Source organism: Anopheles bellator, chromosome 1 (genome assembly GCF_943735745.2).
Source record: "Anopheles bellator chromosome 1, idAnoBellAS_SP24_06.2, whole genome shotgun sequence".
Lineage (NCBI taxonomy): Eukaryota > Metazoa > Arthropoda > Insecta > Diptera > Culicidae > Anopheles > Anopheles bellator.
Window position 1 is genome coordinate 14,019,329 of NC_071285.1, and position 18,672 is coordinate 14,038,000.

At 52.4% G+C, this 18,672-nt stretch overlaps 1 protein-coding gene across 1 annotated transcript in view; it reads left to right on the forward strand.

The window, feature by feature from the left end:
- The window catches only part of LOC131215078 (fat-like cadherin-related tumor suppressor homolog), a 74,890-nt gene that overhangs the window by 34,219 nt on the left and 21,999 nt on the right, over nt 1-18,672 (forward strand). The window contains exons 6-10 of the mRNA XM_058209454.1: nt 191-346; nt 6,510-6,656; nt 14,488-14,857; nt 14,937-16,369; nt 16,439-17,425. Of these exons, the coding sequence (XP_058065437.1) occupies nt 191-346; nt 6,510-6,656; nt 14,488-14,857; nt 14,937-16,369; nt 16,439-17,425 (3,093 nt within the window). The remainder of the gene's footprint in view (nt 1-190; nt 347-6,509; nt 6,657-14,487; nt 14,858-14,936; nt 16,370-16,438; nt 17,426-18,672) is intronic.

Genomic DNA, 18,672 nt, shown 5'->3' on the forward strand with positions numbered 1-18,672 from the left:
CCCGGCCACTCATTAATCATTCGGTATAAAAATTAATTTATCCTTCTCCTCGTGGGCTCCAACCACGACGGACCAACACGGACGGCCGCCAGCAGGGCGGAGATTATTTTCCAATGTTCCCCCGCCGGTTCCCGCGTGTCTTTCGTTACGCTGCCTGGGCCCACTAACCGTTTCGCCATTTTAATTACAGGTCCTGGTGATGGACAACGGTGAGCCGCAGCTTTCGTCGACGACGCGTGTCGTCGTGCAGGTGGAGGACATTAACGACCATGCGCCCGAGTTCGATCAGAAGATGTACAAGGTGCAAATCCCGGCGAACGCGAAAATCGATCAACCATTGTTCCAGGTAGGCCACCGGGTTTTGGGGCGTTGGGGGTTGATGTTGTGCGAGGTCGTTTTCGGTCGCGCTCGAAATCCGTACACCGCAGTAATCCCCGACTTTTTGAGGCCTGTGCATGCGTAGCGCGCGTGTACGGATTGTCCGATAATTGCCGAGCGGCCGAGCGGCCGATATACGTGTGTGTGTGCTGTGCATCCTTTGTTTTGTTGGAGTTTGTTTTATTTTCATCTTCCGCCCATCGAACACGCACGTCACAGAGCCAAGGGGCGCGCTCATACTTAGACACCACCGCGCATATCCGATCGACATCATCCACACAGAGCATGGCCTACATTTCACCGTCCGATAGCGCGCCACCTAGCGGCCTGACCCCGAGCAACCATTAATCATTGCTGCCGCTGCCTGTCATCGGGGTCACCACACTCGATCTGTTTCTCTTTTCCTTCCTTCTCTCTCTCTCGCTCGCTCACTCTTTTGCTAGTACTTCCTGTTTCACCGTTGCACTCACCGGAATGTTGGCTTCGCTCATCGACCACTGAAGCATGTAGTGGCGCCATCTGTTGTCATCCACGGGGCTGGCGGGTCTTTTTTCCCCCCACTTTCACGGGTACTTCGCGGGATAACTTTTGCGGTTAGCCGATTACTCCGATCCGGTCGGCCGGGAGGGGGGATTAAAAAAGGCCGCCCGTTCATTTTGATATTTTCCCGAACTTAGTTTTCGCCGGATTTAACGGTGCTGCCGGCAGAGAGCTTAGGGCGTAACTTTTGGCGCCTACATTATGCGCCCTATCAAAGCACCGCCGGCCACCGGTGCAGTCAAAACTGCACGCGCGATCTCATAATTTTTGACTCCCGAGTTTTCCCGGGAGCCCGGGAAGCCCTACGCACACGGGGATTAGGTTCATAAAGTGATAATCCTTTTTCGAGGGCTACCTAAGCCGGCCCGGTCTTTGGAGAGGACGCCTCGGGGCGACTAACAGGTGCCAGTGGAGATGGGTTTTCGATTTTAGCGAACCGTGGCAAACAGAGCACGCCGGAATAATGGCGGAAAATCGGGCCAGCGCCGTTGCCTATCGGCAGGGGTTCTCTCTCTCTCTCTCTCTGTCGCATTAGTCAGGGCGTCGCCCTTTTGATCCCCACGGGGTTGGCTGTCTCGCTCGTGCGCTCGCGTTAAGTAACGGGACGCTGAATTTCCAATTTTTCATCGTTGTCTGTTCCATTTTCACAGCTTTTTTGCCTAAAATTAAGCTCGCTACCCCGACGTTCGTTCCGTGTTCACGTCGGGTCATCCGATTGGCCTACTGTGCACGGTGGCGGGGCTACGGTTCGGCACGGCACAGCATGGTTCACTCATTAAAATCTCATTTAGCCGAAAATAATAACATCCGGGCGGTCCTTAATGCGACACTGCGGAGCGCTGCTGTTGGCCCCGAAACACCGCCCCGCCTGCCAAGGGCCAACGGGTGCCGAGTGTGGTTCCCTAGGCCACCGAACCCCCAGCTGGAAAACTGAATCTCGGCACCGAAGTCGTGCGGTGGTCGCGGAATCCTGCCAAATGGATGGCAGGTTGGGTTGCCCATGGCTTCGGCGATTGAAACTGGGGACTTTTGGAACGGTTCCCATATGCCCCGGGCGGACAATTGTGGATTGTTCGCTTTTCCGGGTGAAACTATTTAGCCGGACGGGAAATTCGGATCACTGCCGTCCGTCCGGCGAATGACCGTTTGGCTCTGGCTCTGGAGTGTTGGTCGAACGAACAAGGATTCTGTTTCGTTCTGAAACGATTGTGGCTCAAATGGAAAGCACCACAAAGAGGCGCACCGACTCCATAGATAGAGGTATACAGTCTTAAGCCAATCGAACGTCAAATAAGATGTTGAGCAGCGGTCCAAAATGGTCCAAACTATGTCATCTCGCCGTTGTAATGATTATGTCCGGGCCTAATCTGTTGTACCGCAGAAAGCCTGCGTACTTTGGTGATGATGTTCAAGAACGCCAAACGCCTCACCTCGTAAAAATAGCTCATCATGGACGGTGTTACTGAAACGGAAGCATCCATTCGTGATTGTTTTTCTTATGCAGATGGAGGACATATTTTTGATATAGTACAGCGCGTGTAACATCCTCCAGATCTCGGTCTCGCTCCCTCACCGGAGTGTATTCTGTCATGTTCCGGTGATGAATAATTCAATCAACTCTGGTAATTAATTGCTACGCCCAGCACTCCGCGTGTTCCGGTTGCTTCTCTCTCTTTCTCTCTCTCTCTTTCTCTATCTTCCTCTCTCTCAGTTCATTAAGTAATGAGCGATGAAGCGATGCCTAGGCACCGGAGGAAACACAAACAAAAAACTAAATGCTCACCAGCATCACCAGCAAATGATTTACCGTCGGATGTTATTGATGTTGTACACTTTTCCGTCCGCCGCTACTTCCGTTTCCCCGCGACCGGTGCGGTGACAAATTTTCCCAGGAGATGAACGACTACGATGGCGGACTAAAGTTTTAGTGCGTTTATTCATACCATGTGGTGGCACTTATTTTTTCGTCCTCCTTCGCCGTCGTCTTCCGAGCCTTATCTTCTTATCCCGGCGTCGGCCAATCGGCTGGCCGGCCGGCCGGGGCTCAAGTGTGAAGAAGATAAAGTATGGCCACCCCTCCCCGTCGGCCAGGAGAGAAACTCTTTGGTTTGATTAATTGAATGATAAAGCGACCGGCAGCGCGGGGCAGTAGCAGCACCGAAACGGCAGTTGAATTTCAATTAGGCCACAAACATCGCCCCCAGGCCGGGCTGCTCCATGCTGGGCGATGCTGCGAGGCCCCGGCCAACGCCGGCCTTCGCAGGATCTTGATTTTTCTCGACCCCCACCAGGCGCCTCCATCGGCGAACGAAGCGTGCGCAGGGAAAACACCGGAGAACCGAGGGCGCAATACGAAAGATTGATACGCCCGGATATTGGTCGTAGCGATAGTTGGTGTTATGATAAGGGAAGTCATTTTCCGGATGACCAACTCGGACCGGTGGTCCACCTTCGCATGCGTCCGGAAGTAATTAGAAGGAGCCCCCCACCGAGGGCCGAACGGTTCTTAATTAAAGCAAAACAATTCGCCCGGTCGAAGGAAGAAATGTGGCAATGACGCATCCTTCAGCATGCGGCCTACCTGCCGCGCCAGATGTTTTTGTCTGCACCACAAGGCTCTTCAAGACCACCCAGCAAAGCCAACAAAGCCCAACACTACCCGAAAGACGTCATCGAAATGAGTTATTTTTAAATTCTTCGAATTTCACTCCCGCATGGCGCGCGGGCGAGATCACCGCCCAGGGAAGCCGCCCGTTACCGGTCTAGAAAGAGCCCCCGGCTCGATGTCGACGGACTTTTTGTCGGGCAAAATAAATCACCTGAGCGTAACAACGCGTTGGCCGAGAGAGAGAGACAAAGAGAGACCCCGGGCCAGGATTGCCGTCGGTTGCTGCTGGCCGTTAATTACAAAATGTTGCTAAATTATGCAAAATGCTTACACGAAGAGCAGCCAGGCAGACGGACGGCTCACCGGGCGTACGCATTCGGCTTCGGGTTTCGACTCCCTCGACTGTGCTCTCTGACGTCGCCAGCCTGCGGCACTGGTCGCGGCACCGAAATCACAGGCAAAAGCATGAAACATTGAACCAACATTGTACCCGGGGTCTGAATAATATATTCTGCAGCGCCTCGCCCGACTACCGACCTCGGCTATCCGATTGCCGTGATTTTCTTCGCCAGTCACTCACACACCCACTCAACATTAGGTAAAGGCCGGAATCGCAAGACGATGGGCGTTTGATGCAAAACAACACGGTAAAGCCATCGGAGGGCTGCATTATTCAAACACTCGTTTAATGTTGTTAAAGCGGCATAAAGTTAAAAACTCATTTGCCCACCGCGAGCCAGGACGCGCGCTTTGCGCCCCATTCGAAGGCCATTCACACGATATCTAATTTTTGGGGTGGAAGTTGACTACCAAGAACCATGTAGCCGAGGGATTAATATACTCCGCAAAACAGCCGGGGCATCCATTGGTCTGGGGCTGTCCTTCCGAAGGGATTACATCCTGGGTACAATCTCATCCAATTCCGTTTCAAAATAACGGGCGAGAAATTTCATGACCGGTTGCAGTCAACAGCTCCACAGTGGGACGCTCGTTACTTCCGTGCTGATAAGATGTCAAATTCCGTATTTTAATCCAACTACTGTTCAGGCCGTTGCCGTTGTTCGATGTAAAATGGAAATGTTCATTCACGAGCCCGACGCGCCTGACACATCCCCATTGACCACCGAACGGCTGATGCAAGTACCCCGGACTGCAATCCGCTCCGGTTCGATGATCCGGAAGCGGAAGCTCTCTTTCCCGGTCGCGAATGAATGCCGATCCGTCCCGGAATGTGACACGTGACCGCCAGCACGCGAACCAACACTGGGTGGAGAAGAAAAAATAATTTGCTCACTTCATCTTTTGGGTTGAGGTTCATCAACCAGCCGGCTCCTGCTGCTGCTGCTGCCGCCATCTAACCGGCTTCTACGCCAATGAATATTGCATCCTGACCGGTGGCGACTCCACCGATAAGTCACTGGAAGCCACTGTTGAAGTCACCAAACACTGGCCCGTGTCCACCGCGCGTCCGGTAACTTATCAACTCGCGTGCAACCGTGGAAACACCGAGATTCCTCGGCCAGTGTGCTGTCCAGCGGCGCAATGTCCGGCAAATGGCTTCGAGAATGAGGTTTGCTGCGTGCTTTGGACGCCAGAAAAACGGGACACCGTCGCCGATGCGGTACTTCGGTCTCGTCGGTAAACATTGACGTGCCCCCTACCTACCCGGCCCGGTGGGTGGTACTGGTGGTGAAAGATCCTTTTCCCGGCCGCACCGACGACAACGACGACGACGACGATGACAATGGCGGCGATAATGACGGTTACAATGATGACACTTTCCCGACGACAGCGACAACGACGACGACGCCCGATGGCTGTGGGTTTCGAAGGCTGCCGTATCGAGTCACTATTGCCTTTTGACGATGATTATGATCTGTGCATAATAGCCCATCTGCCTTCTCGCCCTTCCCTCGGTTTGACTGACGGTCCATTCGAGTCCGTGGTCCGGACGAGCTTTTAATGACAGCTGCCGTCGTCGTGCTCCGCCGTGGTCGCTTGTTCCACCTGCAACCGAGGCCGGGTCGTTTCCGGCATTCTAAAGGGACGACGGCCATGGTAATACTACCACTGGTGGCCGGAGTAGTAGCAGCCACCTAATTGCACATTCGATCGATGCCGGACCGGTGATGGCAAACGAAATTAATTACCCCGTACCGGGTCGGTTGCGGCGAAGTTGGATAAGGAAGATAAGGTCCAACATTGATACAGAGACACGAGTCTAGCCAGCGCTTAAATCACTTCGCATTAACTGGCGGCCGTAAGTGGTGATCGATTATCCTGGTGAATCTGATCATTCCGGCGAACGCTTTGGGGGATTTACAAATCATCCGTTCCGCCAGCGTTGATGGTAATTTGATTGTCTTGTTTGAGCCAACAGTTGAGGGAGCGGAATGGAATGTTGTTCCTAGGGACCTAATTTAAACTAGTACCAATGATAAGTCTGACATACATTGAAATGGATCACCTCACATACACGAACTAAAAACACGACTATTTAACCAATTTCAATATGCACAAAATCAGTAACACTCTCCTGTCACTTCGCATTCCCAACACGATACCCGCGCTTATCATTTCATTCGTTTATTTCACAAATCATTCTTCTGATATGGAACACTGTTACACGTTTGCTTTGAGGACTCTCTCAGCTCTGCGGAATGCATCATCGTATCATGAAACTCCCGAACTGATCATCAACCAATCAACTTATGCTTGCGTACACTTCGTCCATCGCTCAATGTTTGTGCCGTGTGCCGGGAAAGCTTATTGACCATCGATAAAATCAAAATGTAAAACTTTCTTTGCGTCCTTTCATTTATGGGCATTTCAAATACGCACGCACACATACGTAAATACTGTCCCAGCGAAATGTGGTGTCGCTTTTCTCGCTCGGGCTTTTCTTCTTTCTCACCATTAATGTTTTCAAATTTTCGTCGCTTGTCGCCGCTTCGATTGCTTTGGGAAAATCGGCTTTACGCAGAACGATTACGCGAGCAGTGGCTACGAGCCACCGGAGCTGGAACTGACGGAACCGATGCTGTCCGATCCGGACGTCGGGCTGGACGAGGCGGCCACGTGGGAAACGTTCCCGGAGAAGAACTTCAACGAGCTGCAGGTCGTCTTTCGGGTAATGATGATGATGACGGTTTTCCTTTTTTTTGCTGAAACCTCGTCACTTTTTCTGACGCTCATTTCAATCGTTGTTCTCGCTGTTGTGTCTCGTTGTTCCGTCGTTGCACCGAAACCTAACCGTTCTCGTTCGCGAAGGTCTGAAAGGGAAGCAAACTGTCCAGCAGACTGTTTCGCGTAACATATTTGGCAGGATCCTACGTCCGGTTGACGCTTCTAGGAATTTGTGTTTTATCTGTTGCTGTTTTAAGTTGTAGAGCAAGCTGGGTACTTATGTTTTTCTTACTAAATGTTGCTTTTGCTGTTCTTCTACTCGATTAAATGCTTTTCTAGGAATTATTTTTTCGCCAATTTCGCACCTTAGCACCATTTCGCATCATTACACATTATGCTTTGAAAGAAATTCATTCTTTAGCCTTTTTATAGTATTGTCGAAATTGCACATACTATCAAAATTTGCGTCGTGACTAATATCTGATGGCTCTCTTCCTAGGTGTCCGCTGTAAATTAAGAAATTATTCTTTACGATTGGTTGAAGCCTGCGTGCTCCTGCTTCGGTCTGGCAATCATGTCAGCCATCATGTCGTATTACGATGGTTGCTCCGCAATCAAAGGTGGCTACCGCGTTGTCAACAACGTCTCGACGACGACGACGACGCCTCGATGGTGTTATTTATAGCCGTGTTCACGGTTATGTGACACTTCGCGAGCCGTAAAGGAGAATGGTTCCGAAATGGCCGAAAAAAAGGCCAAACCATAAATCTTGTTTACACGAACCAATTAGGTTGATAAGGTGGCCAATGTTTACCGGAGTCACCATAAGTATCATCCACGGTCCCCGGTACCAAGAGGACGGGGTTCGATGAGTGCGCTCCACTAATTTACCCCAAATGGACACGGGAAAGTTATGAAGCAAGACCCCTCGAACTGAGTGCTTTTTACGTGCGCGGATGTTTGTGACAGATTTTATTACTAACCCCCTCGCATGTGAGGTTACGCTATTGTTGTGTTTATTTTCTTGTAGCGCTTCAGCTTATAACTCCATGCCATTCGATTGACTCATAAGATGTGGTTAAAATATGTCACTTTCATCGGGGGACGCCCGAGAGGACGGCCAACCGTCCGCCGTACATATTTTGACGACGAGCACACGCTTGTTAAGTAGTTTCCTTCGCCAGGCACGGACTTGGCCGGTCAGGTTTCAACTCCCAGCCCGGAGCCGAGTTGGCTTCGTAAAAAGCGATGATCAACCGCAAATTTTATATCCCATCAGCTTGTGTGTCCCAACTTCATCGTCTTCCGGTGGCCAACTCAAGAACACCCAGGCCAAGCACGAGCGGATCCGGTTACGGTCAGTGAAACACATCCGTATCGTTTGCGAGAGGGCCGAAGACTGCGGAGTTCTGATGCGTAGTTTCTCGCTCCCGGGGCACAGATAGGTGTCGGTGTCCGCCGGTCCGAGGGGTGGTTTTTCTTTCTCGATAGCTTGATTGGTTTTCGGTTTGGGCTGCACTTGAAGGTTTTTCCATCTTGATTGGCGGCCCGATGGATGGCGGAAGTTTTTCTCGCCCGAATCGGCCGACAACGGCCCCCAGGCAAACCGTTTTGCACCCTCGGCCACGGCCTTGGCCATTAGCCAACGATGCAGAAGAAAATCAAACCCACACCCTGACCCGAATGCGTTGCGGTTCGTTTGCGGTATTCTAAGCCACCGGTAAGTCGATCCGACTGGGCGTGTGACGATAGGCTTCACGGGGAACGGATTATCCTTGTTGTGAAGCGAAACCATCCAACTTTTGAACTGCTGTGCCTTGTTTAGGATATTGGGGATTGGTAGTTGCTTTTTGGTGTGCATCGGCTTCCGCTCCATTCCGGTCTGTCAAGTGGTTACGGAAGATTTCTATCGTTCCGACGTTGCGTTCCCAATCATTTACAATAGTTACGGGACCCGGGCTGAGGCTGTCAAATTCAGCGCAAAAGCGTATCGCGCATAGTAGTCATAACGCAATAAATTGATGATCAATCACTACTCCCAGCTTCGCAGGTCCCAGGAGGGGCTGTTGGAATCACAAACGCGACACAATTCCCCGGCGGTTGCTGCGCCATCGGAAGTGTGCCTTTTTTCGCCGCCAATCCTCTCGTCAATCGGTGAGCCCGAGCCCGAGAATTATTCCGTCACATGTCACACGGATGCTGCATCGGACGAGGAAGCACACCGACTGGCCTGTACCTGCCGCAAACAATAGGCCGCGGCACTACAATATAGCGCGCGCGACCCTTTAATCACATCCAATTAACGTTTCCGTTCTCAAATTACGGAATCAAATCTGCATCGATTAAACATTTATATTCAATCTCCAACTGACACGCCGGGCGCCAGTGACCCTAACCTGCGAACGGGGCAAACCTGTCATTTATGACAGCCGCCCGATGACGACGGCGGAATTGGGTGTCGGGTGGGTCCGAGTCGGAGTGAAGAAGATTGGCAGCCCGGCGCTCGGCTCGGGTCGTGCGCCACAACTATGCGGACGAGGACACGCGCCATGGTCACGGGCGTCGTTGCGCCGCTGCTGTTGTTGTTGTTGTTGTAGCGTTGACATTTATTTCTGTGACAGATTTACGGTTGACTGATTTCACCTTTGCCTGCGCTCTCTGGCCCGCTCCGGCTCCGGTGATGTTTGTCGATTTTCCTTCCACAGCTCCGTGCCATCATCGGCCGCCTCATCCCAGCCTCACAGCAGAAGGCGGTCAGGCGCTGCATCTGCTCGCTCCGTGACCATAAAGCATCATTATAATATGCTCTCGATGGTCGATGAATGTTTAGGTTGTGGACATGTTTCTCTCCCTCTCCGACGTCGCTCCTGTGTGCCACTCCTGTCGGTCGGAGCACACCGAGCGGCCTTTGTTCCGGCGGGTGTGGGGGGAGGGCCTGTCATGGAAGCATATCACACACATAATGCTCGAAATGATGTTTTGCTTCCGCTACCCGTTCCGCCCCGTCCCGTTCGGCCGGGTGAGCGAGGCCAGTCAGCCAGAGTCCGTTGTTGTCCGATTTTGCCACCAATAATCCCCGTTGTTTACCCAATCAAATGAATGGTTACACCGCCGTAGCTCCCAGCTTCATCAACTCTACGCCCACCCCCGGAATCCTGGATTACAAGCGGGGCAATGTCGCTCCAGTAATCGACAAGGCACAGCCAGCAGCGGGCATGTGGATGTTGACTGTGTGTAAACAGTTTGGTAAATTACCTTCGATGGGGTCGGATTATTATTTGAATTTTCGATCATCCACCGGCACCGGATGGAGTGTCGAGTCGAGTGATGAGTCGACAGTGTCCCGCGGCCATTCCTTCACTTTTTGCCGCCATTAAATGTTGGTGCTTGAGCTGGTACTCAATAATTAAATAAGCTGGACATCATAAAATGGGGACAGGATTATGGTTCCACACACTGATGGCGTTTGGGATTTATTGCAACGGTTGACCAAGGACGTTGAGCACTTTGGTCAATATGTCGATGGACGTTCAACGTTTGAAGGCTCTGATTCTTCTGAAGGCTAAATTGTTTGGTAATGAAGTTAAGGACGTGCGAAAATCCTAATGCCTAAGGAGTTACAAAAAATGATACATATTTATGCTCATGACTAGAAACATAAAAACCCTTCTAAATTGTACGTAAGCATCACAAAAAGCTCCTGCGCCAGCACACTGGCGTGCAATTATCCTATCTTTTGCATAGTTAATCTGCCCTCCAGGAACTATTCAGTTGCACATACTCAACCGGCAAACGATCGTTATGATCCGATTCCCCACGGGAACAGCATAAAGCACATGGCCCGGGCACCAGTGCCTCCAGCGCGCTCCCGAGAGTGTTTCCGTAATTATTGCCTCATTCTTTCGGCTGATCGCTGCAAAAACATCAGACCCGCTCTCCGGTACGCGCTGCTGAAGTTTCGGATGGAACCGGAGTTCTCATCGTCCGTCATTATTTTTTGCCTTTCTTCACACTAATGTGACTCAATTAAGGTGCCCCATTCACTCGGGCTGGGGTGTCCCCCGAGTTAATTCCCTCTTCAGGCCAGTCAGTCAGTCAGTCCGTTCGGAGTAGCGCACGCTTTCTTTCTTCGCCAGCGTTCCTTAGCGAATGGAACGGTGCCCCTGGAGTTACGGAACGAGGATTTACATTCTGCACACTGGATTTACTGCACCGCCAAGGGATGTCCTCTCGACGAGAGAGTCCAGTCATACTCTGTGGCCCCGCTGTCTAGAGGCACCACAGTCATGCAAGGTAGTCCGGTTCGGTTGATTGCATTACCATTTGCAGCATCATTCAGCATCGCGTGCGCACTCGAGGAAGGACTCCCCGAATGGCTCACGTCCTGTGGTACTGATCCTGGCTCACCTGGGCATGAGAGCGGCGTGCTTCACATCGTACCATTGAGCGCGTGCAACATTTAAAGAACTCGTTTTCTGGTGCGCTTCGCTTAATGAAGGTGATTTGTTGCATTCCCATTTGTTTGAGGCCCAGTTTTTGCTAGTTACACGGGAAACGTAGCCATCTCCGTTTGAATGTGGCCCCATTCATAGGCGTGCGCTGTATTCACTGGAACGACCTAGCCTGGCGGCCTGGTTAGGATGATTAGGCATCACGGGATTGGTTAATGTTTCTTCAGATACGCGAACCAGGTTTATAACTGGAACACACTTTAAAGTAACAGAAGAACCGACCAGACTGAAGATCACCGTAGCTAACTGCCGCCCGTTTGCAAAAGACTCCCTCGAATTGACGTGAAGTAAACCCTAAAGTGATGGAGTGGCGTCCCCTCTTTGTGGCCACTTCATTTTTCCGAGCTCTGGGTGAAGGTGGATTTGGTGACCCATTTCTTTCTGGCACCGGCCGCCTCCATCAGTGTCAATCAAAGCTGGAGATTTGGCTCCAGAGCGGGGCCAATAAATTATGCATGAAAAATGACGTCCTATCCGCCGTGGAGGCCGCTTCGCCGCTATCCGGAGGAGGTTTAGCCCTTGAGAACCGGCACAAAAATTGGCCGCGCCCAAAAAAAGAAAGATTTATATACTTTTTTTGTGCATTACTTCGGTTCAGTTGCGCGTGTCCTTCGGGATTCCGGAAGATCCGACCGAGCGAACGACGGTGGGCCGTATCCTTGTTTACTTTTGACCTCTACCGCATCAACGGGCGCCAGTGTGTTCGTGGCCAGATTGTGCGTACGGGACTCTCCCAAGGAAAATAGGCTTATGGTGGGCATTTGACTTTCCGGGGACCACCGGGTTCAGTGGTCCGCTTCGGTCACTGCATCTTCCGGTCTGCGTGTTGAGATTCTTTTGAGTGGCTGCGAAAGCAGAAAGAAGAATATAAAGCCGACCCCGGAAAAGGGGATGAAGCGAAGGCTAATCCTTTTTCCATTGAGCCGCTTTGTTGAAGGGCGTTCGTTGGGACAGCAAAATTAACTTGTTACCTAACGCGTTGGAAAGGGCCGTCGAATCGGACAGGAAGACAAATTAGCATAGGAACCAAGGGCTGGCTCGTGCGGAAAATGATAACAACCCACAGAAGGGTCAGAATTTTGCTAAGAAAGGTGAAAAAAAAATAATTGAAAAGTTGTTAATTTCTTTGTTATTTCAAAAAGATACAGACCCATCTCTGATGGCTTTGAAACCAGTTTAAAGAAACCCCAAAATGATACCAGCTAACCAGATATGAATTGTGAATTGCGCTGCAACTTTGCCGGAGCAATCCACATCGCCATTACCATTTAGAGTGAATTTTCTAGTGCGCGCAATTCGAAAGAGTGCGATCAACATCAGAACGGCTCACGGATGCACTGCGATGGGGTTCGTTTGGTGACATCAAACTACTACGCTACAGAGAGCAACATGTTGGCCCCCAAACCGTGATCTCTGTCTCCTGAAAATGCAATGCAACATCCTATTTTTACCCCATTCTCGGGCGAACATAAAAATCCAAACCCACGGCTTTCGGAGATGGGACGGATTGATGGAACGAAAAATTCAATTGTCGCAAATAAAAAGCTTACCATCTAAATAGAACAATGTTTGAAAAGTATCCTTATTACGTATGCACCCAGCTGTAGCTTCGAGTACGCCGTCGCTTCCCGTTGAGTGTGTACATATGGGGCACCGCCGCCGCCATTGCTCTACAGAATCCTTGGCCCCCGCGGTTCTGAACCGAGTCGCACACACAACCGCGAAGTTCCTTTGAACGGTGCCTCCTAATAGACCTTTTGTGGTTCTTTTTTCCTTCGTTGCGAAAGTTTACCAAAACACACAGAGAACCGAAGGAAATTCCATTTTCCCATTCCGCGGAGGCACGGAGCGAGTCGGTGCTTCGCAAAAGGGTGCGAAATGTGACCGCCAGCGAACCTTCCTGCTACTGTTTGCGAAAGGAATGGAATGATGTCACTTATGATTTTATGTCTGCCAAGCCGAACCGCGAACCGCCTGCCGGCCACCCGTCGAAGAGGTGAACACATTCCAACGACCGGGCGGGCGGCTTCACGCAATTCTTCTCGCGGAGCAACGAGTAAATCGTGACGCAAAAAAAGCCGGAAACACACCACCAGAAGCGTATGTTACGGTCGAGAAGGAATCACAGGAGGACACGACCACGGCGCGCACGTCGCATAAAGTGGGCGAGTGAGAGAAGGAAACCCGTAAACCCGGTGTCCGGGCAAGCTGGGGACCGTTTTCCGTGGCATCATCTTCTCCGTCCGGCGCACCGTGGTGGCTGCTTAAGGACGCCGAGCCAAGGCAAAGGGCGAAGGGTGCCACGGAAAAAAATAATAAACAGAAACAAACGTGTCATCTTCACTCCGTTTTCCCGGTGCGCTAACCGGAGGCGAAGGATGGGAAGGAGCTATTTGGGAACGCAGCACCAGTAACGACGATGACGATGATGACGAACGACTCGAACGCGACCCCGTTGTGGAGCCCGGTGGGTATCCCGGAGTGACTTCCGTCGCATTCCTGCGGACTTGAGTAGAAAGGATTCGCTGAAGGGTGTTGGAATCGACGGCGAACTCCTTCAACGGAGGGTGGTACACAGACACTTACCAGCCCTGGCGGCTCTTACCAGAAGGAAGCGGGGCCGGGGCGTGAAATCTGCATGGAACAATATATTTTCGTTTGGCTCGCACACAAGTAACACACCGGATTGTGCCTTTGTTTGCTGCCGAGAGCAGCACTGAGCAGCATAAAAAAGAGGGAACGCCCCGCAAGAGGGGGAATCGTGAACGGGATGGAACGGTGGATAAATTGTGTTATGCTGTGGAAATGGATGGCATTTGAATAACGAAGGTACGTTCGAACGTCGCGGAGCGGAGCACTTCTTTCTCCCAATGCCGGTGCACTCCGCATGCACTCCTCAGAAGTGGAGCGGAGCACAGGAACTGTATCAAGTCCAAAGTCACAATATTGCTGCCAGCACACGGAACCGTGTCGGCGGCCGTGTGGTGGCGGGGTGCCTTTGAAAAAGGAAGTTCAAAGGGCATGAGGTATGGTTCCGAAATAAATTGCTCAGTTGATAAATAATCAATTCACTCGCCGGGTGTTGCGATTTCGTCCCCCATGCCTTCTAACGAGTACCGGGCGTAGATTCTTGTCCTCACGATGCGTGAATAATGAATGCCGGTGCTCGGGTTCGACCTCTCGAAAAACGTTTCTGTCGCCTGTTTGTTGCACTTCACTGTAGTTCCCCGTTTGAGTGTCCTCTTTCACTTTCGTTCGCCCAAAGCTCTCAATAGAAACCCAAAGAATTCTCTAACATGACACACGTCGTTACGTCGTCCGCAGGTACTGGCGACGGATCAGGACATCGGCGAGAATGGCCGGGTGACGTACTCCATCAAGCCGGGCCGGGGGAAGGCGAAAAAATTCCGCATCGATCCGGACACGGGCGTGATCTACGCGGCACGCAGCTTCGACGTGGACACCGAGTACGATCTGCTGGTGCGGGCCGAAGATCACGGAGTGCCGAAGCGATCGCAGCAGGCCCGTGTCGTGGTGGCCGTCGTTGGGGTTCCGGTGGAGTCGGAACACGCACCGGTCGTGAAGACCGGCGATCAGCACGTCGAGCTGACGGAGAGCGATGTGCCCGGGTATCTGGTCACCTTGATCCAGGCGTCCGATCACGACGGCGAGCAACTGTGGTACGACATCGTCGGTAAGTCCTTACAGAGCACCTTTCGTAAGTCTACCTCGGCTCTTCAAACACGAACTCAATCCTCTCCCCGCAAAAATAGGTGGTGACGATCGGAATGAGTTCTACATCGGGCGCGATAACGGCAACGTGCTGCTGGCCAAATACCTCGACTGGGAGCGCCAGCGGGAATACAACATTACGATTAGCATCTCGGACGGCGTGCACACGGTTTACACGCAGCTGTACGTGTCGGTGATCGACATCAATGATCACCGGCCCGAGTTCACCGAGTCCGTGTACCGGGTGGACATCTCCGAGAACGTCGAGGAAGGCATGGAGGTGCTGCAGCTGCACGCCACCGACGAAGACGAAGACAAGAAGCTCTTCTACAGCCTGCACGCTGCCCGCGATCCAATGTCGCTGAAGCTGTTCCGCGTGGACTCCGTCACCGGGAGCATCGTGATGGCGCAGCGCCTCGACCGGGAAACACTCGATGAACACTTGCTGATCGTGATCGTGAAGGACCAGGGAACGCCAGCGAAGCGTAACTACGCGACGGTCATCATAACCGTGCACGATCACAACGATCATGCGCCCGAGTTCACGACGAAGATCGTCCAGGGCAAGGTGTTCGAAACGGCACCGGTCGGGACGCGAGTGGCTCAGGTATACGCGATCGATCGGGACATCGGTGACAATGCGCGCATAACGTACTCGATCGGTAGCGGTAACATCGGAAATGTGTTTGCGATCGATCCAACGATGGGAGTAATCAGTGTGGCCAAGCAGCTCGACATCAGCACGATCGCTGAGTACGTGCTGCACGTACGGGCGACGGATGGCGGAAAACCGGCGCTCTCGTCGCAGATCTCGGTGCACGTGGTGATCAACATGGCGGACAATGCGCCGCCCCGTTTCATCGTCAACGATCCGGCGGCCGAGATCTACGAAAACCTGCCCATCGGTACGTTCGTGATTCACCTGGAAGCCCGGAGCACGTCCTCGTTGCTCTTCCAGCTCGTGGCCGGCAACGTGGGCGATATGTTCTTCGTCAATCCGTCGACCGGTGTCATTACGACGAAGGATACGCTCGACTATGAAAACACAAAGTTCTATAATCTGACCGTTCGCGCAACCAACATGGCGTCCGCTTCGGCCACCTGCTCGGTGATCATCAACGTGCTGGACGTGAACGACAATGTGCCGTACTTCGAGCAAAAGGTGTACCGGGGAGAGGTATCGGAAGCCGCCCCGATCGGTTCGCTCGTGCTGACCCTCTCGGAACCGACGGTACTGCCGGCGAACGGAAGCACTTTGGCCGGGGCCGGCGGCAGCAATCATCTCGTGAACGCTTCCCTACCGTTGGTGATCAAGGCGAAGGATAGCGACTCGGGACTGAACGCGCTGCTGCACTACGACATTCTGGATATGCTGCCGAGGCGCTACTTCCACATCGACTCCAGCACCGGCGCCATCAAGACGATCATGTTCCTCGATCACGAGAAGATTCCATTTTTCAGTTTTCACGTCAAGGTAAGGCGGTGATACCGCGAGGCACTGAGGGAGGTTTAATCTCTGTCTGTTTGTGTTCTGCTCACTCAGGTAACTGATCTGGGGAAACCCCGTCTCACGTCGGAACTGACGGCGGAGGTGCGCATCAACATCACGGACGTGAACGACTGTGCGCCGATGTTCACGCAGAAGGAGTACAACGTCACACTGCTGCTACCGACGTACGCCAACGTTGCCGTCCTGCAGCTGAACGCGACGGACGAAGACAGCGGCTCGGTGAACTCTACACTCCGGTACGACATTATCGAGGGCAACCGGGACGGTGTGTTTGCGATCGATGCTCGGTCCGGTGTCGTGACGACACGGGACGTCGAAGCAATCGGCACCGATTACCGGCTGGCGGTGCGCGTGTCCGACGGCAAGTTTGCCAACGTCGCACAGGTTAACGTCAACGTTGAGACGTCCGAGAACTCCGGACTCATATTCCAGCGGCAAATCTACGAGGGTTCGATCATGGAGAACAGCACCAAGATCACTACGGTGGCGGTGGTAAACGTGCTCGGCTCGAACCTGAACGAGCACATCGAATTCAATATCCTCAACCCGACCGATATGTTCCAGATCGGCCTAACGTCCGGTGCAATTCAGACCACCGGGCGAAAGTTCGATCGGGAGGAGCGTGACAACTACGAGCTGATTGTGGAGGCCCGTTCGCAGCAACCGGACCGCGAGAAGCCACGCGTAGCGCACGTCATCGTCAACGTCACCATTCTGGACATTAACGACAACTGTCCGATGTTCGTCAACCTGCCGTACTACGCGGTGGTATCGGTCGATGATCCACGCGGTTCGGTCATCACGAAGGTGCACGCCCTCGATCTGGATAGCTTCGAGAACGGCGAAGTGCGGTACGAGATGAAACGCGGTCACGGCGAGCTGTTCAAGGTGGACCGCAAGACGGGCGAAGTGACCCTGAAGCAAACGCTCGAGGGCCACAACCGGGACTACGAGCTGCTGATATCGGCGTACGACGGTGGCATTACGCCCTGCTCGACGGACGTTACCGTGCACGTGAAGGTAAGTTCGAAGTCCCCCCCTTACAATGGAGCTAAAACCTTCATAAATCAGGAAGTTTTTCAAGAGGAACCCATTATCATCACGTCCCGGGCTCCGTTTCTTCGTCCCGACGAAAGAAGGATACGACGGCGAAGGGCGCTTTCTTTTTCGCCTTTCATCCCATCTTTGCGTCGACACACCATCCCATCAGGGGCAGGATAATTCATCCTCACCGGTTGGGGCCCCCGAAGCACGGCCACGGAGAAAAGAAAAAACATTTTGTTGCCGATACCGAAACATGCGTTCGTTCGGCGTCCGTGGTCGGTGGTCGCCTTCCCGCCCGTGCTCGTCTATCGATTGGCCTGCTGGTGTGCCATGAATCATGACCGTGTTCACACGTCCATCCGACGACGGAGCAATCCTTTTTGCGCCCACGGCCCCCGCACACAGACACAGGCGCACAATTGGGGATTTGAGAGGGCCTGGGGAGCGGTTGTGCTCCTTTCTCCCATGATAGATGAAGCAGCTAACGGCGGTTGTCGTCGTCGTCGTCAATGTACACCTTTTTAGGAAACTGCGTTCTCGAAGGGGGCTTTATCTGGACCCCCGGAGGCGTCGAAAGATTGGTGTGCTTTTTGAAGGCGGTTACGACTGGCTGGCGGTGGCCAGTTGCCGTTTTACTAGCTTTTGATTGAATGCAACCATTAATCACTGAATATGCGTTGCTGTCCGGCCACCACAGCAGCGAGAGGGCCGCGGGGCCACTGGTGGCGTGTTGTTGGTGTTAAGGATCCCATGAATAACAAGAAACTCGTGCCACTGTCGTGGTGGGCGCTTGTTACAGATGTCCGAAAGTGTTCCGTGTCCGTTTCCCCCAAGCCGGGCGGGTTTCATTATGTGCGATCGAACCGTAAAGCGCCACAGGCGGCAGCAGCAGCAGCAGTGTGTCTGAATTTATCATTTCAAATATTCATACCGGGAAATCTCGGGAAAGGTTCGTTTTTCGTTTCGCCGTTCAGCAAGTGATGCCGAACACGTATCTTATGCTCATTCTCCACTTGATCGATCGATATCGTTTTGCGTATGGTTTGTAGTGGAAGTGAGTCTTCTTTTTGAGGTCCTTTGATTTTTAAGTCATGGCTCAAACTGAAATACTCAATCTAATCCTCAACCTCATCCGTTACGATTTGAAAGTTTAATACCAACTAAAAGAAAGTCTAAAAATTGAATCCTTGCGTGCTGGTCAGACTGGTTCCAGTTTAATAAAT